Source organism: Penaeus japonicus, unplaced genomic scaffold (assembly GCF_977035675.1).
Source record: "Penaeus japonicus unplaced genomic scaffold, GWHDUDI00000001_assembly GWHDUDI00000021, whole genome shotgun sequence".
Lineage (NCBI taxonomy): Eukaryota > Metazoa > Arthropoda > Malacostraca > Decapoda > Penaeidae > Penaeus > Penaeus japonicus.
In genome coordinates, this window is record NW_028234423.1 from 29,301,950 (window position 1) to 29,329,449 (window position 27,500).

General features: G+C 33.3%; 5 protein-coding genes and 1 long non-coding RNA gene across 13 annotated transcripts in view; 4 read left to right on the forward strand and 2 right to left on the reverse strand.

The window, feature by feature from the left end:
* Window positions 1-9,890, forward strand: part of LOC147469545 (uncharacterized) — a 10,866-nt gene extending 976 nt beyond the window's left edge. The window contains exons 2-3 of one of the 2 annotated variants that reach the window (XR_015192037.1): window positions 4,315-4,737; window positions 9,730-9,890. This is a non-coding gene — a long non-coding RNA (uncharacterized LOC147469545). Of the gene's footprint in view, window positions 1-4,314; window positions 4,738-9,729 lie in introns of those variants that run through there. The other variant, XR_015192038.1, reaches the window with a different exon arrangement.
* The window catches only part of LOC147469544 (glycerol-3-phosphate acyltransferase 3-like), a 29,254-nt gene extending 9,997 nt beyond the window's left edge, over window positions 1-19,257 (reverse strand). Inside the window, exon 1 of one of the 5 annotated variants that reach the window (XM_086548958.1) lies at window positions 19,137-19,257. The gene's annotated coding sequence lies outside the window, so the exon portion shown is untranslated. Of the gene's footprint in view, window positions 1-17,095; window positions 17,282-17,308; window positions 17,461-17,815; window positions 17,883-19,136 lie in introns of those variants that run through there. The other 4 variants (XM_086548960.1, XM_086548963.1, XM_086548962.1 and 1 more) reach the window with 4 other exon arrangements.
* On the forward strand, window positions 7,167-9,704 carry LOC147469546 (uncharacterized; the record flags this gene model as incomplete). The annotated part of the gene is made up of 1 exon (XM_086548573.1): window positions 7,167-9,704. A coding segment is annotated over exon 1 (2,538 nt), but the record flags the coding sequence as incomplete, so codon positions are not given.
* On the forward strand, window positions 10,188-17,046 carry LOC147469547 (uncharacterized). The gene is made up of 2 exons (XM_086548969.1): window positions 10,188-11,330; window positions 16,419-17,046. Exons 1-2 carry the CDS (start codon window positions 11,104-11,106, stop codon window positions 16,642-16,644), a joined length of 453 nt encoding a protein of 150 aa, XP_086405095.1. The 5' UTR covers window positions 10,188-11,103; the 3' UTR covers window positions 16,645-17,046.
* Window positions 19,258-19,420: 163 nt separating the features above from the next.
* On the forward strand, window positions 19,421-26,600 carry LOC122264847 (t-SNARE domain-containing protein 1-like). 3 transcript variants are annotated; one of them, XM_086548967.1, is made up of 5 exons: window positions 19,424-19,557; window positions 20,594-20,647; window positions 24,486-24,808; window positions 25,470-25,601; window positions 25,858-26,600. In XM_086548967.1, exons 3-5 carry the CDS (start codon window positions 24,526-24,528, stop codon window positions 25,893-25,895), a joined length of 453 nt encoding a protein of 150 aa, XP_086405093.1. In that variant the 5' UTR covers window positions 19,424-19,557; window positions 20,594-20,647; window positions 24,486-24,525; the 3' UTR covers window positions 25,896-26,600. The 3 variants fall into 3 exon arrangements, with proteins under 3 accessions (XP_086405094.1, XP_086405093.1, XP_086405092.1); XM_086548968.1 differs by lacking the exon at window positions 20,594-20,647 and having other exon boundaries at window positions 19,421-19,557; XM_086548966.1 differs by lacking the exon at window positions 19,424-19,557 and having other exon boundaries at window positions 19,667-20,647.
* Window positions 26,601-26,753: 153 nt separating this feature from the next.
* The window catches only part of LOC122259972 (putative nuclease HARBI1), a 2,172-nt gene continuing 1,425 nt past the window's right edge, over window positions 26,754-27,500 (reverse strand). The window contains exon 3 of the mRNA XM_086548964.1: window positions 26,754-27,464. Within this exon, the coding sequence (XP_086405090.1) occupies window positions 27,100-27,464 (365 nt within the window). The 3' untranslated portion in view covers window positions 26,754-27,099. The remainder of the gene's footprint in view (window positions 27,465-27,500) is intronic.

Here is a 27,500-nt window from a genome sequence, read left to right on the forward strand (position 1 = left end):
GTGAAGAACCACATTCACCAGTAGACATTTCTTGCAAAATGCACAAAAAAGCACAAGATATAAACAAGAATAATATAACACCAAACAATATAGACATAAAAACACAACTACATCAACTGAAACCTAACACAAAACAAGAAAAGACAACAAATAGAAACAAGGACACAATAAACAGGGAAACATCCAATCAAACACAAGACAACATAAATGAAACAACATCAACAGAGTTAAATAAAACACAAACATATGCAGAAATCGTAACTCAAACAAACAAAATAACACCAGGGCAGAAAACACCAGAAAAAACAAAAAAGCAAAGGCAAAACTCAAATAAATCAAATTCACCAAGTGCAATAAAAAACTTAACAAAAGATAATCAAAGAGAACAAATAAAAGAAAGAAACAACAAAGAACAAAATAAAAGAATTGATCATATAGAAAGTTCACCAATAACGTGGACACTACCAACACCATTAAAACAAACACAAAAAGAAGAAGAATCAAAAGAAGAATCAAAAGAAGAAGAAGAAAACCCAAAATGGTTAACTTTGTTAAAAAGTATATTCAAAGCAATCATAAAACTGATAAACAATCTAAACTCTGAAAACTCAATATTAGAAACAATTACAGAAACAATCAAAGATGCTTCAAAACTTTTTAAACAAATAACAAATGAATAAGATTATACTGTGGAATCCAAGATCAATACTAAACAAGATAAGTGATCTAAAATATATAATAAACAAAGAAAAACCAGATATATTTGCATTATGCGAATCATGGTTAAAGAACAAAGATCAATTTAAAGTAAATGAATATGAAATAATAAGAAAGGATAGAGAAAATCAAATGGGAGGGGGATTAATTTTTGGAATAAAATCAAATGTACAATTTCAAAAGATTAATTTGAGAGATAGATATAAAGATAAGATAGAAGTATTAGGAATTAAAACAAAATATGAGAACAGATGGATCAACATATTATTATTTTATAATCCTTGCAATAATATAGATAAAGAAGAAATTCAATACTACACAGATCAAGTAGAAGAACCTAAAATGTTAATAGGAGATTTTAATGCACATCATCCTAGTTGGAACCCAAAAATAAATATAAGTAACAAAACAGGAAAAAGCATATACGATTTGATAAATGAAAATAATTTAATAATGATGACGCCAGCAGGACAGATAACAAGAGTAGATCCAAAAACCAGTAAAGAAACGACAATAGACTTGATAATAGGTTCACCAACTATAAACCACATAGAAATAAACGTAGGTCCTCACTTAGGAAGTGACCATTTCCCGATAATCATAGAAGAAATAGATTATCAAAATCAACCTAAGCTAACAGAAAAGAAATGGCAATTCAATGATAATGGATGGTTGAAATATCAAGAAGAATTAAAAAATGTGGACACAGACAAAATAAATACATTAAATGAACTAATAGATCTACTAAAAGAAATAGGAAAAAAGCACTTTAAATTTGAAGAGAGGAAACATAACCAAAAACCAAATAAACCATGGTGGAATCAAGAATGTGATGAAATAATTAAAAAAAGGAATAAAGCATATAATAGATGGAGAAAAAGGCCCTCACAAAAAAACCAAATGGATTACAAAGAAGTAAGAACAAAAGCAAGACAAGTGATAGAAAAACAGAAGAGGGAATCATGGGGGAAATTTTGTGAACAAATAAATTTTAACACCCCAACAAAAAGAGTTTGGAATTTTATTAAAAAACAGATAGGCAAGATAACATCAAGTTGTTACCCCATAGTAGATAATAACATTCCAATTACAGACAATGATAAAAAATTAGAACTTTTTAAAGAAGAATATGAAAAAGTAACTAACAAGAAAAAAAAGAAATTGTTAACAGAATTAGAAAAAGAACAACTTCTAAACACCCAAGATGATGATGATTTATGTAAAGAAATAACATTAAGAGAATTGAAAACAACAATAATGAATACAAAAAATGGAAAAGCATATGGGCCAGATGAAATAAATTATGAATTCTATAAAAATGTCCCAGACAACATCCTAAGAACAATATTAAAGATATTCAATATCTACTGGTCAAAAGGGGAATACCCAAACATATTTAAAAATGCGATAATAAATCCGATAAACAAACCAGGAAAAGATTCAAGAAATATAGAATCATACAGATATATTAGCAGAACGTCCTGTATGGGGAAAATATTTGAAAATATAGTAAATAAAAGATTAAATTGGTGGCTAGAAACAAATAAAAAATTGGATGAAGATCTAGTAGGATTTAGACCAAACAGAACAGCTTTAGATGCTATCCAGATTATAGATTTGAAGATCAGTCAAGCAATAGAACAAAAAAAATATGGCCTAATAGCTTGTTTAGACTTGGAGAAAGCTTTCGACTCAGTAAATTATGAAGCACTACTAATTAAGATGGAAAAAATAGGTATAAAAGGAAAAATATTAAGATGGATAGAAGGGTTTTTAAAAGAAAGAAGATTTCAAATAAAAATAGAAGGAAAAACAACAGAACTGGGTAAAATAACAACTGGAGTACCACAAGGTTCACCATTAAGCCCAACATTATTTAACATACTAATGTCTGATATAAAATTACCAAATACAGTATACAAAATTATATACGCAGATGATGTCACTTTGATAACAATAAACAAAGATATAATAGAAGCATCAAATATATTAGAAAATGGATTAAAAACACTAAACGAGTGGACAAATAAATGGGATCTAAAAATGAATTTAACAAAAAGTAAGATAATGTGCTTTACAAACAAGAAAATAAGAATAATCCCCAAAATAAAAATAGGAAATGAAGAACTAATATTCACCACGCAACACAGAATATTGGGAGTAATCTTTGATAGTCCAAAGTTGAATTGGAAAAAACACATAGATTTAGTAAAATCAAAATCAATTGAAAGAATAAACATAATGAAAAAACTATCATCTCTGAAATGGGGAGCAAATAGAGAAACTTTATTAAAATTCTATGAAATATATATAAAACCAATAATAGAATATGGAATTTCTATATATGGGGCTGCAAAACAACAAGAAATAAAAAAGTTAAACATAATACAAAACAGTGCAATGAGAATAGCAACAGGATGTTTTAGATCAACACCTATAATAGCACTACAAGCAATAACAAATCAAATACCAGTAACAGAAAGAATAAAAGAGATAGAATGTATGCAGATAATAAAGAATTTAGAAAAACTAGATGGAATGCCAATTAAAGAATTGACCAAAGAAAATATAAAAAACTATAATCAAACAAATAAAAGGAAAACTTTAATTCAAAGGGTAATTGAAACATGTAGAAAATTAGAAATAGAAATGAAAATCAATACATTACCAAATATAACTCCAATTCCACCATGGTATGATATGTCAGAGTATTTAAAAACAACATTTATAGAAAATATGGGGAAAAACATTCCAGAACAAATGATTAAACAGCATTTCTATTTAATGGAAAATACAACATACAAAGAATATCAAAAGATATATACAGATGGGTCAAAAATAAATAATCCAACCTCTGTCTCAGCAGCAATCTACATACAAGAGAAAAACATAACAACAATATGGAAATTACCGCAGAGTACACAAATCATAGAGGCAGAATTATATGCCATTAAACAAGCAATTAATTATATAAACAATAACAAACTACAAAAAACAGTAATTTTAACAGACTCACTGGCGGCCATAAATGTTATAGGAAATCCCAGACCAAAATGTTATAAACAGATAACATATGAAATTCAAAAATCAATAACTGCAATGATAACAAACACACAAACAATAAAAATCCAGTGGATTCCTTCACATAAAAACATTAGAGGGAACAAAATAGCAGATAAAGCAGCAAAAAAAGCACATGAAATACAAAATGCCACAACCATGAACATAGACTCAAAAAACAAAATAAAAGAAATAAAACTAAAAAATAAAGAAAACTGGAAAACAATCCTAAAAACAATTCTAGAAACAAAGGATTACTATATCAAGGATAATCAACCACATCCATGGGCAAGATCAAAAATAGGAAAATAGATGTATGTATAACAAGAATAAGTACAAAACACACAAAATTGAAACAACATTTATACAAATTAAAATTAGAAGAGGACCCAAAATGCAGATGGTGTAACAATCAAGAAGAAAACATCGAACATCTAACACTACAATGTCCAAGATTCCATTCATATAGAACTAAATTATTCCAAGCACTAATAAAAGCAAAAATACACAATCCTAACATGAATATGTTAATTACAGGTGCTGACCAACCTCCTTCAAAGAAGTACTACATCTTGAGACATACAAAGATCTTCCTACAAAGGTCAAAAATTATAGATATGATATAAGAAGCAAGAAGAAACAAGAAAAAAGATGATTTTTTTTTTCCAAGCTTGAACGTCACAGAGTGAAGACCTATTTTTACACTCTAGTGAATTCAATTATTCTCCATCGAAATAAAGTGGGAAATAATTAAATGGACAGTGATCTAAACCCAGATCCAGGTGAAATACCTGGCACACAAATTTATATGGACACAGACCAACAAAACAAAGGACGCAAAAACGTGATCACCGGTGACTCTGAAGAAGACCCCAATCCCAAAAGATCACGAACTGACGAAACCGAATGGACAAAAGTTTCAAAACAACGAACCAACAAACCCAACCCATCAACAAACATGCAAGTAGATCAAAATAATGTAGTACTTATTCAGATCAAAGACGAGTCATCTACCTCAAATTTCAACAACCCAATAACTTTAACAGACGCCATCAATAAATCTGTTTTTCAAAAATATATTAAAGAAGATACATTAAGAGTCCTTGGCAAAGGTAGAGCCATAAGATTTGAGGTTGATGATATAACAAAAATTGAACAATTGAACAAAATTGAGCATCTGGGTAACTGGGAAGTTCAGTGCAAGCAACCTGCATCTAGCAAATTCACGGGTTGTTCATATGGGACGATATTCCCAATTGACCCTGAAATTCCAATTGAAATAATAAAAGACAAAATTAAAGCAATATGGGGAACAAACTCTGAAGTCCTAGAAATCATTAGACTAAATAAACTTAACAGAGATATAGAAAGCCCCCAAAAAATGATCCCTACAAAATCAATAAGGATCACTTTCAAAGGCTCACTCCCAGAAAGAGTAGCAATAGGTCATACATCATACAACGTACAACAATATACTTTCCCAATACCCAGATGCACAAACTGTCTGAGATATGGTCATGGACAATTAACGTGTAAAAATAGAAAACGATGTAGTAACTGCAGCGAGTTTAATCATAATTATAGAGACTGCACAAATAACCCTTTTTGTTTTTTTTGTGAAGAGCATCATTCTCCAAAAGATATAAATTGCAAAGCACACCAAAAAGCACAAGATATAAACAGACACAATCTAACTCCAAACAACTTTGAAGTCAAATTAAAATTACAACAAATTAAACCCATCTCCAAACAAGAACAGGCAATAAACCTTAACAGAAAAGAAAAAAAAAGCAACCCCACACAAAATAACAACACACAACCCACAACTATAAACTCACAAGAAACTACACCAGAAATTCTAACTAAGACTCAAACATTTGCGGAAGCAGTCACTCAGGCCCATAGCATAACACCAGGGCAAAAAACTCCAGTCAGACAAAAAACACAATATCAGCACCAAAAAATATCCCCAAAACAAACTAAAGATACAGTACAAGAAAATCTCAGAGAATCACCAAATCAACAAAGAAACACACACAAACATACTCCCACAACAACAATAGACATAAACAAATCTCCAATAACATGGTCCCTCCCCACACCATTAACTAAAGATAAAGAACCCGAAACAACCAAAGATAATGCAGAATCAAATAATTCATGGTTAGGAATCATAAAAAATATAATAAAAATAATATCAAATATAGTAAACAAATTCAAACAAGGAACATCAATATTAACAATAATTTCAGAAGCCATATTTGAAATAATGACCGTAATAAGTAATTTATGTGCAAATAATGAATAAAATAATTTTTTGGAATGCAAGGTCAATCCTAAACAAAAAGACAGACTTGAACTACCTTATTTTTAAAGAAGATCCAAGCTTAATAGCTATTAGTGAAACATGGTTAAAAGACAAAGATAAATTTGATTTACAAAACTTTGAAATTATAAGATAAGATAGACAAAATCAGATAGGTGGGGGGTTAGCATTATGTATCAGAAACAACATACAATTCAAAATCCTAAACATAAGAGACAATTATCATGACAAAATAGAAACTTTAGGAATAAAAATCAGTCACAAAAATATATGGCTAAATATATTGCTGATATATAACCCATGTAACAAAATAGAACAAAAAATATTTGAATTTTATGAAGAACAAATAAATAATCCAAAATTACTGATAGGTGACTTCAATGCTCATCATCCTCTATGGGACCCCAAATTAGATCTAAGACAAATAAACCAAACAGGCAGAAATCTAGCAGAATTTATTTCAAGAAAAAACTTAATCACTTTGACTCCACCAGGTCTAACAACAAGAATAGATCCTAGATCTAACAAAGAATTTACAATAGATCTTGCTATAGGTTCACCTCAGCTAAGCCATCTATTAATTGAAACAGGTCCAAATCTAGGAAGTGACCATTTACCAATAATCATTAAAGACGATACCACCAGAAATAATATAAGTATAAATGAAAAGAGATGTTTTTTTAACGATACCGGCTGGGAAAAATACAAAACAGAACTAAATGCAGTTGAAGATAAAAACTTGACAACTTTAAAAGAAATATTAGAAGTAATCAAGAAGACTGGTGAAAAATACTTTGAATTTAGTAACGTAATAAAAACAAAACAAAAACCAAACAAACCCTGGTGGAATAAGACTTGTAACAAAATAATAAAAAAAAGGAACAAGGCCTATAATTTATGGAGAAAAAGACCAAATACCAAAAATAAATCAGAATATAAAAGATTAGCAGTAGAAGCTAGAAAAATAATTGAAGATCAAAAAAGACAGTCATGGAAAAAATATTGTGAAACACTAGATTTCAGAACCCCAACCAAAAAAATTTGGTACTTTATAAAGAAAATAATGGGGAAAACAACAATAAAAGATTACCCATTAATCCATCATGATTTACCAATTTCAGATACAAATGCAAAGTTAAACCTATTCAAAAGTGAATTTGAAAAAACCTCAAATAAAAATACTAAACAGCTAATAACTAGAAAAGAAAAAGAAGATATTTTGAACAATTCTGAATCAACAGATCTAAATAGAGCAATAACCATGAATGAACTAACAAAAACAATAAAAGAAACTAAAAATGGGAAAGCATATGGTCCTGATGAAATCCCATACGAATTTTACAAAAAAGCACCTAATAACATATTAAAACAAATCCTAAAAAATCTTAATAATTACTGGAACTCAGGACAATTCCCAGCCGAATTCAAAACTGCACTTATAAACCCCATACTAAAACCGAGGAAAGATCCAAAAGAACTAAAATCATATAGATTTATAAGCAGACTGTCATGCATGGGGAAAATTTTTGAAAACATCATCACAAAAAGATTAATATGGTGGACAGAAACACATGAAAAACTAGACAAAGACCAAAGCGGATTTAGACCCAATAAAACAACAATAGACGCACTACAAATAATAGAACTACACATAAATCAAGCCAAAAAAGAAAAGAAATATGCACTAGTGGCATGTCTAGATCTAGAGAAAGCTTTTGATTCAGCAAACCACGATGCAATACTAATAAAGACAAAAAACATGGGAATAACAGGTTCCTTTCTCAAATGGATACAAAACTTTTTAAAAGGCAGATCATACAAAATATCAATTGGAAACGAAAAAACCTCATCAGGTAACATTACATGCGGGGTACCCCAAGGTTCCCCCATTAGCCCTATCCTTTTTAATATACTTATGTCAGACGTACAACTGCCACCCAAGGTTCATAAAATCATCTATGCAGATGACCTCACAATCATATCAACCGATCAAGATTATAGAAAAGCAATACAAAATTTAGAAAATGGTATCAAAAAGATAAAAGAATGGACAGACAAATGGGACTTAAAAATCAATATAAACAAAAGCAAAATAATGTGTTTCACCAATAATAAAATAAGAAACATACCAAACATAAAGATAGATAATGAAGAACTAACCTTCACCACAAGTCATGAAATATTAGGAATAAAATTTGATGCTCCCAGATTAAATTGGAATAAACATATAGAAAAATTAAAAATTATAATAATGTCAAAAATCAACATAATGAAAAAGTTAGGATCCACTTCTTGGGGAGCCAACAGGGAAACTCTGATAAATTTCTTTAGAATTTACATAAAACCAAACATAGCCTATGGAATAACTATATATGGATCAGCAAATAATACAGAATTAAAAAAGCTAGAAACAATTCAAAACGAAGCACTAAGAATTGCAACAGGCTGTTTTAAATCAACCCCGATAATATCATTACAAACATTAACAAACACCTTACCTTTAAAACAAAGAATTAAAATTATAGAATGTCAACAAATGATGAAAATACTGGGAAAAACAGCAAATACTCCATTAAAACAAATGACCATAAAAAATATAGAAAACTATAATCCAACCAAAGACAAAAAACTACTTCTCCACAGAGTACTAAATACTTGTGATGAAATTAAAATCAAATTACAAATTAGTACAACCCCTAATATCACTCCAATCCCCCCATGGTATGACTTTACAAACATGGTAAGGACAGAATTCATGAACACAAACACCAAAAATTACCCACATCAAATAATACAAATACATTTTCAATCACTCATAAATACAGAATACCAAAACTATAACCAAATATACACAGATGGATCAAAAATAACAGAAACAAACTCCACAACAGCAGCCATATACATAGAAAACAAAAAAATATCAACAATTTGGAAACTCCCACCTAACACAGAAATTACAGAAGCAGAACTTTATGCATTAGAAAAAAGTTTACAATACATCCAAAACAATAATTTATCAAATTCAGTAATTTTAACAGACTCAAAAGCTGCTTTGCATCTAATAAAAAACAGTAAACCACAACACTATAAAAACACAATATATAAGATACAAAATTTAATCCTACAAATTACACAAAGAGATCAAAACATAATATTTCAATGGATACCTTCACATAAAAATATAAAAGGAAATGAGATAGCAGACCAAGCTGCCAAAAAAGCACATGACATCCCAAACCCCATAACCATACCTCAGGACACAAAAACAATGATAAAAGAAATAAGAAAAAAAATAATAGAAAACTGGGAACACTACATTCCATCAATCCTAGAAACAAAAAACAACTACATAAAAGACAACAAACCAGAACCATGGACAAGATCAAAAGACAGAAAACTAGATGTATGTATAACAAGAATGAAGACTAACCACACAAGACTAAATCAACACCTGCACAAACTTAATATGGTAGATAATTCAAACTGCAGATGGTGTAACACCCAAGTAGAAAATAGAGAACACTTATTATTATATTGCCCAAGACATCACTCGCACAGAACTAAACTAAAAGAAGCCCTCAAAAAATTAAAAATCAACACCCTAACAACAAATCTCCTTATTACAGGTGGAAATCAACCCTCTGAAAATAAGTACTACATACTCAGACATACAAAAATCTTCCTAAGGAGAACAAAAATAATAGACATCATATAAAAGATAGTGAAAAAAAAAAAAATTGAAAGAAGAAAGAAGTGAAGAAGAAATAGAATCAGGGAATATAGACTACATATAGTCTAAAACCCTCTAAAAGAAGAAAGAAGAAGAAGAGAAGAAAAAAGATCCAGGGAATATAGACTTCTACATAGTCTAAAACCCTATAAAAGAAGAAAGAAAGAAAAAGAAGAAAGCAAAGACAGGGCCTGGAGAAAAGCCCTCACAAATATAGTGGGTCCATGCCCTTTACTTAAATTATATATGTGGCCAGTAACTTTGAATATTTTCTGATATTTTGGCAATCTGCATTTTTGCATCTAAAAACAAACTTCAGAGGGTGTGCACCAACTTGTGCAACTGAAGAAGACTATCAGCCGTATTCTATAACGTTTTCTGCGTGTCGTGGCCATGTCATGTTCATGTTATGTCCATGTCGTGTTCATGTAACGAATGCGGTAATCTAGGACGCAAAAGCGCGGCACGTTTGCGTCAACTGCTTCAGGTTTACCAACCGTTCCAAAGCCAACCCACTTATTAACATGTTTCGGATGAATGGCACTGTCCACACGACAAATTCATAAGAGAAACTACAATCATAGGTAGCACTAACATAAGATAATTCAATTTTGGTATGAATCAGTCGTTGTACTTGTTCCTAGTTAACCCATTGCGTACGGGTGTCATGACATACATGACGTGGGAGCTTTGGCCTGACGACGGGCGTCATGACGTACACGACGTTCGGGGATTTTGGCTCACTGTGCTATTTTATTTTGCTATGAAAAAGGAATGAGTGATGATGGCTACTGCAGTCCTAATTACTATAATTACCGTAATATCGTGCAAGCTTAACGTCCAAAACCTAGATGGCACCACTTTTTCCTAGCACCAGCAGGTGAGAGAGCCTTGAATGGCACCCATCCACGGTCTCTAGCAAGCACTGTCTCTATAGAGCGATGGCACACACAAAGTTGATGAACCCTTGCTCTAAAGTACCGCCGATGAAAGATGTGCAGGCAGAACGGGAAGAGGAAGATGACTCAATCCATACCCAGTGTCTAAAATGTGCTCCTGTGCCAATATGGATGCCTTTCACTGTGGCACTCACAGTCACAAGCACAGGTTTCATTCCTCTTCCCTACCTCTTCTTGTTATCTTTATTGTAGGTGGTTATATGTTTCGTATTCGTTCATGGTCGTCCCAAGGGGTTTGACTCGCGCATTAGACACAGACGTGTAAACAGTGCTCGGAAAATCATAAGGAAAAGTAGACTCAAGCCGTACAAATGGCAACAAACATTACAGACTCAGGAGAGGATCCTGAAAAAGATGAAGAAATGGATCAAGAATTACAAAATCATAGAAGAAGAAAAAACAGTTTAGAAAACGGTGAAAATCCAATTTCAAAACAACCGCGTTTCGACTACTCAAAATTCCCGCCACTTGACCAAGCCGGAAGAAAAACAACAGATCGCCAACAACAAGCAGCAAGGGAACCTTTGGACATCGAAACGCAAGTATCTGATAATGAAAACGTAATATTAACCCGTTAACGACGGATGACAAGATAACACGTCTAGTGGTTTTTGGGCTACACGACGGGGACGCGTTACTTTGTCTAGCCCGGGGCGCGGGAGGAGCCAGCGCGCAGCGCTGGCTCGCGGCTAGTGCGGCCGAGAATCCCGACGCGTTAGGCTTATGCATTCAAGAGTCCCGGAATTTTGGTCTATTTAAGCCGGATTGGCCCCGTCGGGAACGGGTTAATACAAATGAACGATGACCAAATAACCTCAAACTTTAATAATCCCATTAAACTTACTGAAGCAATAAACCAATCTATATTCCACAAATACATCATTGAAAACTCATTGAGAGTACTTGGGATTGGGAAAGCTATAAGGTTTGAGGTTAATAACATATCAAAATTTCAACCTCTTGACGCAATTAAAACCTTGGGAAACTGGAAGGTTAATTGCAAACAACCATCCTCATGTATAAATTCTGGTTGTAAATATGGAACAATATTCCCCGTTGATACTGACATTGATCTGCAAGAGATAAAGAAAAAAATTAAAACATTATGGGGACAAGACTCAAAAATCACAGAAATAATCAGAATAAACAAAAGAAATCAAGACAAAAATAATGAAAAAAAATGGATCCCCTCAAAATCCTTAAGAATAACTTTCCAAGGGATTCTCCCTCAAAAAGTAATTATTGGACATACTTCATACTCAGTTCAGCAGTACATCTTCCCAATTCCCAAATGTTTCAAATGCTTAAGGTTTGGACATGGCATACTAACATGTAAAAATAGGACCAGATGTAGTAAGTGTAGCCAATATGATCACAATTTTAAAGAATGCACAAATAACCCTTACTGTTTCTTTTGTGATGAACAACACATCCCAGCACATTTAACATGTAAAGTACACATACAGGCACAAGAAATAAACAAAAAAAACACAACACCCAATAACTACGAAGTTAAAAAACTTCTACAACAGTTAAATCCCGTCTCACAAAATAAAAAAGTGAAGCCTAACACTACAACATCAAACAACATACAGACTATTCAACCACAAAATACATTAGGAGATACACATGACATAAACAAGATAACTACCAACAACTCACAACCAACACAACAAACCACAAAACCAACATACGCTCAAACATTATCACAAGAACTAAGCATCAATCCAGGTCAAACAACCCCAAAAAATGACAAAAAGAAAAAAGAAAATAGGAAGAACAAATCAGATAATTATGAAGATTTAATTAGCCCACCTAAACAAACCCCAATCAAACAAAAACAGAAAATTAGCCAGAATCAGAATTTAGCAAATAAAAATCTGGATCAATCCCCAATTACATGGACTTTACCAACTCCATTATTGAGTGGAAAATCACAAAAAACAGCCATAGACAGTCGTGACAAAGAATTTTCATGGATTACCTTCATAAAAGAAATAACAAAAGTCTTTTCAAACATTATGAACAGATGTAATGCCAAAACATCAATAATAACAACCATTACAGAAACTATATCAGAAATAACCCCACTTATCAAGGACTTATTAGAATATTTAAATGGATAATATAATTTTGTGGAATCCAAGATCAATATTAAACAAAAAAACAGAAATAAACTACTTGATATATAAAGAAAACCCAATACTAATCGCATTATGCGAAACATGGTTGAAAGAAAAAGATAACTTAAAAATCCAAAACTATGACATAATAAGAAAGGATAGACAAGATAAAACAGGAGGAGGGTTAGCTTTTTGTATAAACAAAAATATACAGTACAAAAATATTAACTTAAGAGACAGACTTAAAAACAAAATTGAAACACTTGGAATAAAAATCCCATATAATAACAAATGGTTGAATATTCTCTTAATATATAATCCTTGCAACAATATATCAAAACAAGACATAGAATATTATTCAAATCAACTAGATGATCCAAAACTAATAATGGGAGATTTTAATGCCCATCATCCTCTCTGGAACAAAAACCAAAATACAAAAATAACTAACAAATCGGGGCAAAACCTATTTGAATTTTTAATTTACAATAACCTAATCCTTTTAACTCCCCCAGGACAAATTACCAGAATTGACCCGAATTCAAGCAAAGAATCAACCTTAGACCTAATCATAGGTTCCCCTAACCTCAGTCACCTTTCCATAATTCCTGGAATTAATCAAGGAAGCGACCACCTCCCTATAATCATAAAAGACCAAATCCAACAAAAGCAATCATTTAAGAGAGAAAAGAAATGGAACTTTACTACAGAAGGATGGTTAAAATACATAGAGGCACTCAAAAATCTAGATATAGAAAATACTAAATCAATAACAGAAATAACAAATAAATTAAAAACAATAGGATCAAACTATTTTAATTTTGACAATAGCAATTATAAGAAAAAACCCAACAAACCTTGGTGGAATGAGACCTGTCATAATATCATAAAAGAAAGAAATAAAGCTTTCAACAGATGGAGGAAAAGACCCAATATAGAAAACCAAATTAATTACAAAAGATTATTTGCTAGAAGCAAACAAATCTTAGAAGAAGAAAAAAGAAAAGCATGGGAAAAATTTTGTAATGAACTAGATTTCAAAACTCCTCCCAAAAAAATATGGAATTTCATAAAGAAATTATCAGGTAAAAATTCCACTACTGAATACCCAATAATATATAATAATCAACCCATCACAAAAACAGATAATCAATTAATTCTGTTCAAACAAGAATTCAAAAAGATAACCAGTAAAGTTCCCCAAAAAATACTTGAAAAGAAAGATTCAAACAGACTTTTCAAATCACCTGATACAGAAGGGTTAAGAAAATTATTCACTTTATATGAATTAAAAAATGCAATAAAAAATTCCAAGAATGGTAAAGCATATGGACCAGATGAAATTCCTTATGAGTTTTATAAAAGAGCCCCAGACAATATTTTAGAACAAATATTAAAAAACTTGAATGAACTTTGGTCCAAAGGAGAATATCCCGAAGAACTAAAAAACGTCTTAGTCAATCCAATAATAAAACCGGGAAAAAATCCAGCAGAAATTTCTTCTTATAGATTTATTAGCAGAATTTCCACAATAGGTAAACTACTAGAAAACATGATTACATATAGAATAACCTGGTGGCTAGAAACCAATGATAAACTAGACAAAGACCAAACAGGTTTTAGACCAGGAAAATCAACTATTGATGCATTACAAATCATAAATCTAATAATAACAAAAGCACTAAAAGAAAAGAAATTTATTCTAGTAGCTTGCCTCGACTTAGAGAAAGCTTTTGACTCAGCAAATCATGAAGCAATAATAAAAAAAGCAGCGAAAATAGGAATAATAGGTAATCCTTTAAAATGGATAAATAATTTTCTAACGAACAGAACTTTCCAAATATCAATAGGAGCACATAAATCTTCAAAAGAAAAAATACTAAAAGGAGTACCGCAAGGGTCACCTTTAAGTCCTGTACTTTTTAACATACTCATGTCAGACCTAGAAATACCAGAAAACACGAAAAAAGTAATTTACGCAGATGATATTACCTTAATATCAGAAAACCATGATCTAATGAAAGCCACAACAGATATCGAACAAGCAATAAAACATATAAAAGAATGGACTAATATATGGGATCTAAAAATAAATATAAAGAAAAGTAAACTTATGTGTTTCACTAATAAAAGAATAAGAAACATTCCAAAAGTAAAGATAGATAATGAAGAGCTTGAATTTAGTAACAATCATAATATACTAGGACTAAATTTTAATAGTCCAAAACTAAAATGGGGAAAACAAATAAAAAATATAAAATTAACCACTCTAAATAGACTAAGCATAATGAAAAAACTGACCTCGCTGTCATGGGGAATGAGTAGAGAAAACTTGTTAAAATTTTATAAGATATACATTAAACCAAAAATAGATTATGGGCTAATGATTTATGGTAATACAAACAATACAGAACTAAAAAAATTAGAATCAATACAAAACGAAGCTCTCAGAATAGCTACAGGTTGCTTCAAGTCAACACCGATAATAGCATTGCAAGCTATTACGAAAATGTTACCATTAAAACAAAATATAAAAGAACAAGAATACATTCAGATGCAAAAGAATTTACAGAAACAAAACAATAGTCCATTAAAACAACTAACAATAAAAATGATAAAAACATACGAACCAAACAGTACCCCCAAAAATATGATCCATAGTGCAATAGAGACATGCAAAGAACTAAAGCTATACATCACAACAAAAGTAATACCTGATATAACTCCTTTACCCCCATGGTTTGACATTCTTCAAATAACAGAAACGCATTTCATGGATAACCTGTCCAAAGATACAACAAAAGAAATAATCTCAAAACAATTCCTAATGCTAGAGAAAAGCAAATATAAAAATCATCAAAAGATTTTTACAGATGGATCTATGCTTAAAGAAAAAAACTCAACCTCAGCAGCAATATACATAGCTGAAAAAAATATCACAACTATATGGAAATTACCAAACCATACTCAAATAATAGAAGCTGAACTATTTGCAATAAGACAAGGATTGAAATACATAATTGAAAATAAATTAACAAAAACAGTCATACTTACAGACTCTAAATCAGCTATACAATTGATAGCAAACCCAAAACCAAAGAAATACAAAGGAATCACATTTGATATACAAAACTTAATACTTACACTAACAAAACATAAAAGCATTATAAAGATACAACACATACCCGCACACAAAAACATAAAAGGAAACGAAATAGTAGATCTAGCAGCCAAAAAAGCACACAACATCACGTCACCCTCAAACTTAAAGACATATCAAACATCAAAAAAGAAACCAAGTTAATATTTCAAAATAATTGGGAAAAACAACTGAACAGAATATTAAGTACAAAAAATTACTACATAAAAAACTCAAACTCACAACCATGGACAAGATCCAAAAATAGAAAAATAGATATAAGTCTAACCAGACTAAAAACAAAACATACAAAACTAAAACAACATCTTAACAGAATAAAAATTGAAACTGATCCATTTTGCAGATGGTGCAACATCCAAGAAGAATCAGATGAACACTTATTTCTGCATTGCCCAAGGTTCAACTCAAGCAGAGTTAAGTTACTAGAAGCACTGAAAAAAATCAAAATCATTAACCCGACAGTGGAACTTCTAATCACTGGAGGAAATCAACCAACAACAAAGAAATATTACATTCTCAGACATACTAAAATATTTCTCCAAAGAACAAAGATAATGAACATCACATAACCAAGAAAAAACACAGAAAAGAATCCAGGGAATATAGACTGTAGAGCAGTCTAAAACCCTATAAAAGAAGAAAGAAGAAAGAAGTATTCGTTCATGACAGCACAAAAATACGAAAAAATAAAGTTGCCTTTTGTCCTCCCATAAAACAGTAATACTTCTATCGCATTGAGTATAAAGAAAATAATGAGCTAATATGGATAATATACTTCAATTTTAGTCAACTGCAGCACTGATAGAGCCTGCCATATGGCACATATAAGTCTCTAAACTCAATAAAACACACAAAAAATTAAAACACAAAAACTGCTCTAGTTTTGCAATGAATGACTGAAAGAGATTGGGATGCTTCAAATTATATTGCTTCAAGCGGTCTCTCTCTAAAATAAAACCTATCCTGGAGGCTGGGCAAGCAAATTTATTTCCGTCTGCAATGGGTTAAAGAATTGACAACCATTTCACGAACGCGCTGTTGGTAATTCACTCTACCCTTGATCAAAACAAACGGGATGTGAGGGACCGTGTGTTTATGAACAGATCTTCCTTATTTTATCTTTGTATATACTGTACATATATGCGCATTTTTAATATATCATGCATATAGATTTAATGTATACATATTTCATATAATTATATGCTTTAATTTTACGTCCCTGACTACTTTTACCATTCATTTAACTTCACTCTCCTTCGAAAAGTCCGCCAAAAGGTAAACAAACTCAAAATCAGCAGAGAATCCATGTTTTCCTAAAAGAGTTTGTAATCCGTGTCTAGGACAATGATGCCTAATATAACCAATATAGGTATTACTTTTCAAACGTAGTATGCTCATATTAAGTATTGGTAAGAAAAAGTACAGTAAAAATATGATTTTTTTCACTCGTGTAACTATCGTGACAAGCCTACCCCCTTGCCACGGAGTTTCCACGATTGTTCCAATACTTTCCACGCATTTGCCACGCTTTTGCCGCGAACCCGCGCTTCTAGAATAAGAATCGCGGCATGTTCATGTCATGTACACGGCGCGCTTAGGGACTTAGAATATGGCTGCCATTCCCATCAATTCACAGTTTTTGCACTCCATTTCTATTGGCAGAGCACCGTGGTCACGTAATAATTTCAGTGATGCAGCGTTATCTTTATAAAACCCTTGATGAATTCCCACGGAGTGTACTTATGTCTTGGACACGATGTAGCCATCTCGAAACTGATTTTGAAATTCAAGCAAAGACCCAGTCTCTATGGTCAATTGTCTGTGATTGGTCGATCATTTTGTCGGTTAGACCTATTGTTTCCCTATTGGTGCTATTATTATCACGTGACAGTATTGCCGTCTATCGATACTTTTTTGTATTTCCGCGGGGGAGGTTGGCGCATGCGCAGAGCCGATATTTTCCAGCCGGATGACGTGCTGACACGTTTCGTGGTTTTCGCGTCAGACGCCGCCGACGAGATATCTGGCCAAGGCCGGCTCTCGGGGTGAGCGCCCGAGAATCTCGAAGCGTTCGGATGATGCGTTCGAAAACCTCGGTATAGCGACCGTGCAAAGCCGGAATGGCCCCGGCGTGAATGGGTTAAGACGGTGGAATCATCTCTCCCGTTAATCGTTTTTAATTATTTTCAAAATAATATATCTCGGTTATTTTTCGTTTCCAGAAGAAAAGAGCTTTAATGGGTTACGTCATAATTAAAGTTACGTCATGCCCAAAGGTTTGTTTTTTCGCTACGTGTGGTTGCGTCTTTATCCAACAATACCAAAAGTTGTGCAATGTTGATACCCATAAATTTGGTGGATTGCATGAGATATACTGTTCAGAAAAAGTAGTTATAGTCCTGGATTACAATAATAGTGATTATATTGGTGCATTTCAATCATGGAAAGAGTTATGCACATATGCCAGGACAATGTCTTCTTCAGTTGCACAAGGTGCACACCCTCTGAAGTTTGTTTTTAGATGCAAAAATGCAGATTGCCAAAATATCAGAAAATATTCAAAGTTACTGGCCACATATATAATTTAAGTAAAGGGCATGGACCCACTATAAATTTTCCGAACAACGCCGCGTTACGAAATACCACAAAAGTGGTATCGATGGATTCCTCTCAACCTCTACTATTCATACATAGTGAAATTAATGAGCGCTTGCACCCCAGAAGCCCACAATCTGGGTCCCGATAGTAGGGGAGGGCATGACGTAGATCAGGGAAATTACGGGGTAAAATGTTACGAAATACCCCAAAAATGGTATCGATGGATTCCTTTCAACCTCTACTGTTCATATATAGTGGAAATCATGTGCGATTCCACACCTGGCCCTACAATCTGGGTCTCTTTTTTTAAGGCTACCTCGTCCTACTTCGGGGCACATTTCGCTTGCAAAATCTTAACCCAATGACCTACCTAACTTTGCCTAGTTTTGAATTAAGCCCTAGCCAAAGGGGGGCTTCGCCCCCCCCTGGACCCCCCCTTTTTATGGCACTTCGTGCAACATACCTTGGGCAAGATATCCCGAGTCCACCATCCTCGCCCTGAAATTCAAACATGGCTGTGTTTACGTATTTACGGATAGTAGCAAGCTGTGGACTGGAAACCCCCAAGGAATTACCTGCATGTGCTGTTATGTTCTCTCAACAGATGGCGCAATATTCCCCATTATTTACAGTATAATTATAGTGCCCTCTATTGAGTGGTCGCGTCATCATCGGTCCTAGTTTCCTATCCTGAGGAATATATAAGACGAAGACTCAGTTGCTGTCATCATGGCGCAGTGTGAGGGTTATCCGTGTCGCGGCATTTTCATCTACAGGACTAATTACGCATCATAAGTATCACGAAGTGCCCTGAATAGGGGAGATCCACAGGGGGGAATAGCTCCCTCTTCGCAAAGGCTGACTTCAAAACTAGGGAAAGGGAGGTAGGTAGTTGGGTTAAGGTTTTCGTGATACCGAAGTAGCACGAGGTAGCACGAAGTGCCTTAAAAAGGGGGGGGTCCAGGGGGGGGCGAAGCCCCCCCTTGGCTAGGGCAAACTTCAAACCTAAGCAAAGTTAGGTAGGTAATTGGTTAAGATTTTGCATACGAAATATGGCCGGAATTCATATTTTACCCCGCAATTTCCCTGATCTACTTCATGCCCTCCCCTACTATCGGGACCCAGATTGTGGGCTTCAGGGGTACAAACGCTCATTAATTTCACTATATATGAATAGTAGAGGTTGAGAGGAATCCATCAATACCACTTTTGTGGTATTTAGCGACGCGGCGTTATTCGGAAAATTTACCGCAAATATATTCAATGAAAAACAAGCAAAAATGTGCATGGTTAAAAACACTTAACATACATAAACATGCTTGTAAATATATAAATTCAAGCAATGCAATCAAATAAATACATTATCTGCAATATTATATTTGTGCAATACTTGTTAATGAAACAGATTCAAATGTACAATTACTATGTAAATGGAAATATCTTGACTTACCAAATACCTACTAGGGTTGAGGATGTAGATTACTATATAGTGCACCAATGAACATGACAATGCCTTGTTGTCACTTTCAAGCTATGGAAATGAAATAAGAATTAATTGCAGCATAGTCTTTCTTCAGAAGGGACATAGATAAACAGATGGAGAGTGAGAAACCCCTATTCATACGTGTGTAATTTTCATTAATTTTCTGCATTTCTTTGGGGGCAAGTTAACATCTTCTATTTTGTGTTTCCCTGTGATTGATCTATTTAAAAATTTTACAAAATAGAATATTCTCATATTCAAAAAAGTATTTATAATCAACATTTTCAAATCCTCACAAATAGCCATATTTCTAATTAACGTTTCATTAAGTTTAGAGGATATTTTATACTTTACACCATTTACATGCATAACCTTCTCTATCTCCTTCTGAAATATCTTTTCAAATGACTTTATCATATTAAACATTTTATTTGTAGGATAACAAAGACAATTCCTCGGAACATCACCTTTCCTGTTAATATATGTTTCACGTAAGTTTTGCTGCTGCAAGTTTAAATTTGTTTTTATTAATAAACTGTGGCAAGTTTGGCAATCATGGATTTTTTTAATTCTATGACAACAATAGCCTGCAATATATGTTATTATATTATCTTTAATTATGTCAGAATAAGTAAATTCATCATCATTAACTGTAGAGAAATCAAATTGAGTCATGACTGATTCATATGATTCCTCAGTCTCCAACTCATAATCAAAATTTCTTATAAAATCATCAATAGACTCAAAATTATTTTGAGACTTTTCTGCCTCTTTTAACCCATTCCCGACGGGGGATTTCTAGCCTAGAATGTCCAAATGCCGGGGCTTTTGAATTATTAGGCCTAAATTAAATGAATAGCTGGCACAATACTGTGCCGCCCGGCAACTGGGCTTTTGAATGCGCGGTACACATGCTGTACCACCCGTCCTGTGTGGGTTAAAATGTCATCATTTTCAAGTTCATAATCAAAATTTGTAATATAATAAATTATTTCTTGACATTCATTTTCAACTAGGTTTGTCTCATCTGCTGTAAAGTCAGACTGCATTTCATATGGGGAATTCACATTGGAAGAATTATGTATTTTATTATTATCAGAAATGTTTAAATAATCTAAAAAGGGAGTCAGATCATCTGAACAATTTGAATTTTCAGCACATATTAAAAGATTGTTATATGTAAGACTTTTCATTGAACTTTTAAAATGCTGAACATTAGGAGTGTAATTATTTCCTCCTGCTTTTCTTATGCAGCTAAAAAAATTCTCCAGACAATCTTGGTTAATGCGCCGGGTTAGTAAGTAATCAAAATTATGATTTATAGACACATCCTCCCATAATGCCTGTAAAGATGATATATTCAACAACCAACCTTGTATATTTGGAATCTGCCTATTTGTCCCCAGTACTTTCCATGACTTCATCCAATCTTTCATGTTTGTGAGGAATTGGACATTATTGTTGTTCTTGCTGATGGCACATTTCCTGCTTCTATAATGATTTAAAGTACTTGAATTAAATACATCAAATATTTCATTCATATTATTTATAAATGTTGATGTTGCCAATGCTTCCTTTGGTAATGCTCCAAAGCTAGCATGTGTATATATTCCACATGCAACTGTCCGGCTAAATACCTGAGCTGCATAGCATACTCTCATTTTCTCAAATGAGTTATTGATCAGATGACTATCAGTAAGTTTGGGTGCTATCCTACCCTCATATGGATGTTTTTTATCTGTTTTGTAAAAATTAATGATATGGTCCCAACTAGCCACAGCATTTCCATATTTTATATCATATTTTATTAATGTATTTCTTGTTGATTTCAAATGATGTGGAGTATCATAAAAGAAATGTATTTTTTTTCATTAATTTCAATAAATGAATTTGCTGGTGATACCCCTATTCTACGAAAAGCACCTCTGTTACAGGAATCCTGATCACAGACAATGAACTTTGGATATAAGCCACATGATGCTAAAATTTTAATGCTGTCTAGTATCATATCCTTTAAAATATCTGGATTGATACTCTTTTCATATAAAAAATAACCTAAAGTGCTCTTCCACTTTTTACATAGGCCCTTCACCATAAAAACCATAGCATACTTTGCTGGTTTCACTGAATTGCCATAAGGTCCTAGATTTTCAAAGCCTGTTATTACATCCTTATTCTTATCATACACCAGAGCAGTTTTTAATGCAATTCCATCAAATGTGATGCCACAAACTTTATCTAATTCATTCATTGATGAAACTTTCTTCGTAAGTAAATCAATAATTGTTTGATTCCATCCCACTTCCATGTTTATATTCATTAGCCAATACCTAAGCATCCTTGTGGTAGGTAATGCAAATATTTTAGATAAAAATCTATAAGCTTTTGGACTTTGAAAATAAAGGCTTAGAGCAAAACTCCTCTGTGTGAGAGTATATCTTCTTCCATATTTTGATTTATTTGAAAAAGATATTTGAGTTTTAAATAAATCTAAGGCATATCCACTAAGATACTTGGATACATGCTTCACCAGTTGTGATGGTAAAATATCCTCAGTGGGCAATTTTTGGAAGTCTTTCAAAGTCTTTATCTTTTTTAATAGTCTCCTTACCCTGGCCTGACTACTTTTTAATTTGGTTTGAATGCTTTTGTAGGGACTGTCAGAAATTGGTGCTTTTCCTGTGAGAGAAACAAAGATTTTCATAATAATGGTAATTACATGCATATGTAGACAATGTATTTAATCCAAAATGCTACAATAAAAATTGTAGTACTGATGTCATAATCTGTAACTGGGTGGGAGATAATATATCTAGGGATATATTATAATAATTTTCTCAATAGGAAAATATATGTAATTTCCTTTATTCTAGAAGTTCATGATATGGTGGGGGAAGTGGGAAAGCAAAAACAAAAAGTGCATTCTTAATTAAGGCATTTCTACAAAAGACATATATAAGAACCACTAGATTAGCAGAATATAACTTTGTAGGGAAGAAGATATGAAGAGAAACTGAAAAATATTAACACTTAGTCATGATTTGAAATAGCTCCTTCCCCAGATTCTCCATTGGTATAAATCAGAATGTGGATTTTAAGATCAAGCTTTGAGGAAAATCTTTCACTACATAAGGAGCCAAATCTTGGCTTTTGCACACTGTGTATGTACAATATGCATCATTATGAAGCTCTATTTTATATGTTTGAATTGAAAACATCCACTTTTTGACATCACTTAGGTGGCTTGAGACTATTTTGGAATGCAGAATTGCAATACATTGAGCATCAAGTTTTTGATCAATATGGATCATTAACCCATTGCAGACAGGTGCCATGACATACAGGACACAAAAGCTTTGGCCTGACGACAGGTGTCATGACGTATATAACGTTCCGGGATTTTGGATCATTGTGCTATTTTATTGTGCTATGAGTAAGGAGTGAGTGATGATGGCAATTACAGTCATAATTACTATAATTACCATAATATTGAGCAAACGTAACTTCCGAAACCTAGATGACACCACTTCCTTTTAGCACCAATAGGAGAGAGCCTTGAATGGCACCCATCTACAATCTCTAGCAAGCACTATCTTTAGAGAGCGATGGCACACAACAAGTTGACGACCTCTTGCTCTAAAGTACCGCCGATGAAGGATGTGCAAGCAGAACGAGAAGAGGAAGGTGACTCAAACAACCATGCCCAGTGTCTAAAATGTACCAGTACCAATATGGATACTTTTTAACTTGTACTCACAGTCACAAGCACAGGTTTCCTTCCTCTTCATGTTATCTTCATTGTAGGTGATTATATGTTTCGTATTCGTTCATGACAGTACAAAAATACGAAAAAACAAAGTTGCTTTTTGTCCTCCCATAAGACAGCAATACCTCTATCACACTGAGTATAAAGAAAATAATGAGCTGATATGGATTATAGTCAACTCTAGTCTAGATAGAGCCTGTCAAATGGTACATATAAGTCTCTAAACACAAAAAATAAAACACAAAAATGGCTCTAGTTTTATAATGAGAGACTGCAAGAGAGTAGGAAGATTCAAATTATGTTGCTTCAAGCTGCCTCGCTCTGAAATAAAACCCATCCTGGGGCTGGATTCACTAACATACGATGGTAAGGCATTTACCAGCTGTCAACTACCAGAGCGTTTACCAGTCATGGCAAAGTGGGATTCATCAAGCGATGATAAGTCGCCTGGTAAGGGTAAATAGACTTTATCACCGTAATTTGATGTTAACTCTGGTAAATCGATTCCGCCAATCAGCGAGCGCCTTACATAATTCTCTAGGCTCTCTTGACCAATCCCGTAGCAAGTAAACAAAACCCTACAAAAGAGCGCGCTTTTCGAGGATGGCTGCATCAATGTCAAAGAAGAGGAGGCCGAATTTCAGCAGTGATGAGGTTTTGGCTCTCATTGCAACGGTGCAACAACATCAAGACATTCTAGAGGGGCCCCTGACTGCTACTGTTTCTTATGAAACGAAGGTCAAGACATGGGAGGCGGTGACAGCAGCCGTAAACGCCACAGGGAAGACGCTCCGAAGTCTCGAGGAAGTCAAGCTCAAGTATATTGACTTCAAGAGCAACACCAAGAAGAAACTGAGTATTAGAAAAAAACTTCTGACAGAAACAGGTAAGGTCATATACAGTTATAAATAGATGTTAAAGTTATCAGTTTATGGAGATGTTAGGCTTGAAATAAGGAATAAGTCAGTTTCTTTTAGTACAGACATGGCGCCTCGGCAAAGGCCAACAAAATGCAATTGTGTGTGCTATGTATTCTGTCAAATAATATCTGGAAGTGCTTCTTTTTTTATATGCATAAAGTGTGGGCCTTTAACCATTGCTAGGGGATACATAGTTGTCTGTGAGCATTTTCACTGTACCTTATTCATGTGACTCTGTCATGTATGATTACAAAACCTTATGAACTTTAATGCAAAATGTCGTAAAAAAACTTGTTGATGATTCATTAAACACCTAGGAGAGATGTAATTGCATTAAGTCATTTTTGGATTTGGTAGCCTTAGTTTGTAATTTTTTCTCAATAGTCTATTTTGCATAATCCAATGCAGAATGAAACTAAAATATCAAACTTTTGTAAAGATTGTTAGCTGTTGTTGACATCACACATTTAGGAAAATTAATCAGAAAAGCTGTAACTCTATAGTATTTTTTTAAATATCTTGAACTGTTTTGTAAATTGATTTATATGATATAATCTCTAAGGATGTAGCATTATTTCCATGAACCTAGTCTTGGGCTTGAAAATAATAATGTAATGATATTTACAGGGGGAGGTCCACCTACTGCTCCACCTCTGACTCCTGCTGAGGAGGCCATGGCCCAGCTGAGAGACCCTGCTGTCATTTATGGCATCTCGGATGCACTGCAGTCAGAGTCCTATGAAGCTCTTCCTGACATTGGTAAGTAGACTGAACCAAACTTATTCATAACCAAAGGTTGGCCAGATATAATTCAAATTTTATTCTCATAAAGCTTTAATTATTTTCTATCTCCATATGTTAGTCATTCTTTGACTGTTGTCAACTATGGTATTAATATTTTTTTTATAATATTAATATTAATATTGTCTATTTGTATTTATTGTTCAAGGAATTATGTACATGTTCTTATAACATACTCAGTATATGTGATTAATTAAACTTTCTTATCATTCAGCAACGGTCATTGTAGAGGAGAACCTCTACAATGAATAGAGAACCTCTGGGGCCTGCTCCAACTGGACCTGAGACAGAAGAGCGGAGTCAGCCACATCAAAGTCCCTGCGAAACACCAGCACACAGTAGGCCAGGCAGCAGGAGTTCCAGCACTACACACCAGGCAGTAGGATCTCGCATGCTGGAAATACAAGAAGATATCCTCGAGGAGGTGCGAGGAATGCGCAGTGCAGTGGAGGACCAAACAGCTGTTCTCCGCAGTGCAATAGAGGGCCAGACAACAGCCCTATTGTCAATAAATGAAACCTTATTGGGCTTGACAAATGCCATAAAGAATTTAACAAAACCATAGTGTTATATTTTGCATTTTTCTATTGTATATTTTTTTTCTCTTCACCCCTACCCCTGCTGCCTCTTCTCTCTTCCTGATCCCTTGTTTCTTTTATTCCTTCCTTCTCTCTCTTCTCTTTTTGTTACTTTCACTTTCATTTTCTCTCTTGCTTCTTGTGTATTTCATTTTATATTTTTCTATTGTATCACTTTTCCTTTCTCTTCATCCTACCCATCCCCCTCTCCTTTTCCTCTCTTTTCCTTTCATTCCTTCTCTCTCCTTTCTCTTTTTGCTACTTTCATTTTCATTTCCTCTCTTTCCTTATCATTTTATCTCTTTCATCTTTCCCTAATTTTTCTTTCCTTCCCTATTTCCCTATTTATAGTTTCATGAATTATTAATTTATGTAAAAATAATGTCTTTTATTTATGGTATAACAAATCTGTGAAAGCAATGTGATATAACAGCTGGTAATATGCCACGACTTTTATAGAAAATTTTGATTTGATAAAAAAAAAAGGTCAAATATATCATACAAGGGAACTGTACATGGAAAGAAGGTACAATGCATTTTCTTTTAAATAAATTTATTCACACTAGAAAAATATATAAGCAAAATATACAAATAGACATTCCAGTATCAACTACAAATCTTTGGTATGAAATAGGAAAAATAAAAATAGAATTAAAACAAACATAAATATGGAAGTTCAATGTAAAAATATAGCCATTCCACTACAAACTATAAGTCTTTGGTTCAAGAAACTATATAAAGTCATATGAAAAATAAGTCCTATACATGAATATATTATATTTTTTTCTCCATAAAGTATATATACTAAATTAACAAACATTAAATGTAATACTTCCATTGGCACTAGAGATAAATCAATAAAAAATTAAATCAAACAATTAAAATGAGCCGTTTATGAGTGCCATCCTCTCCTGCTGAGCACTTCTCTCAATCATGAAATTCATCACGGCTTCCTCTGGTGAATCATCAACCTCAAGTAAATCATCAAAAGGAATTCTCCTTTGGACACACACATTATGCAGGAATAGGCAGGAAGCAACTATCTTTGCACACTTTTCTGGTGTATATTGGAGTGCACCTCCTGACTTGTGCAAGCAGCGGATCCTACTTTTGAGCACCCCAAAGCATTTTTCAATAACTGCTCTTGTGCAAGCATGGCTGCTATTATAGCGTCTCTCCGCTGGTGTTGTTGGCTCTGCCAAAGGTGTCATTAGGCAAGTTTCCAGAGGATACCCTGAGTCTCCTGCAAAACAATAAAGTACTTTGGTTAATCATACAA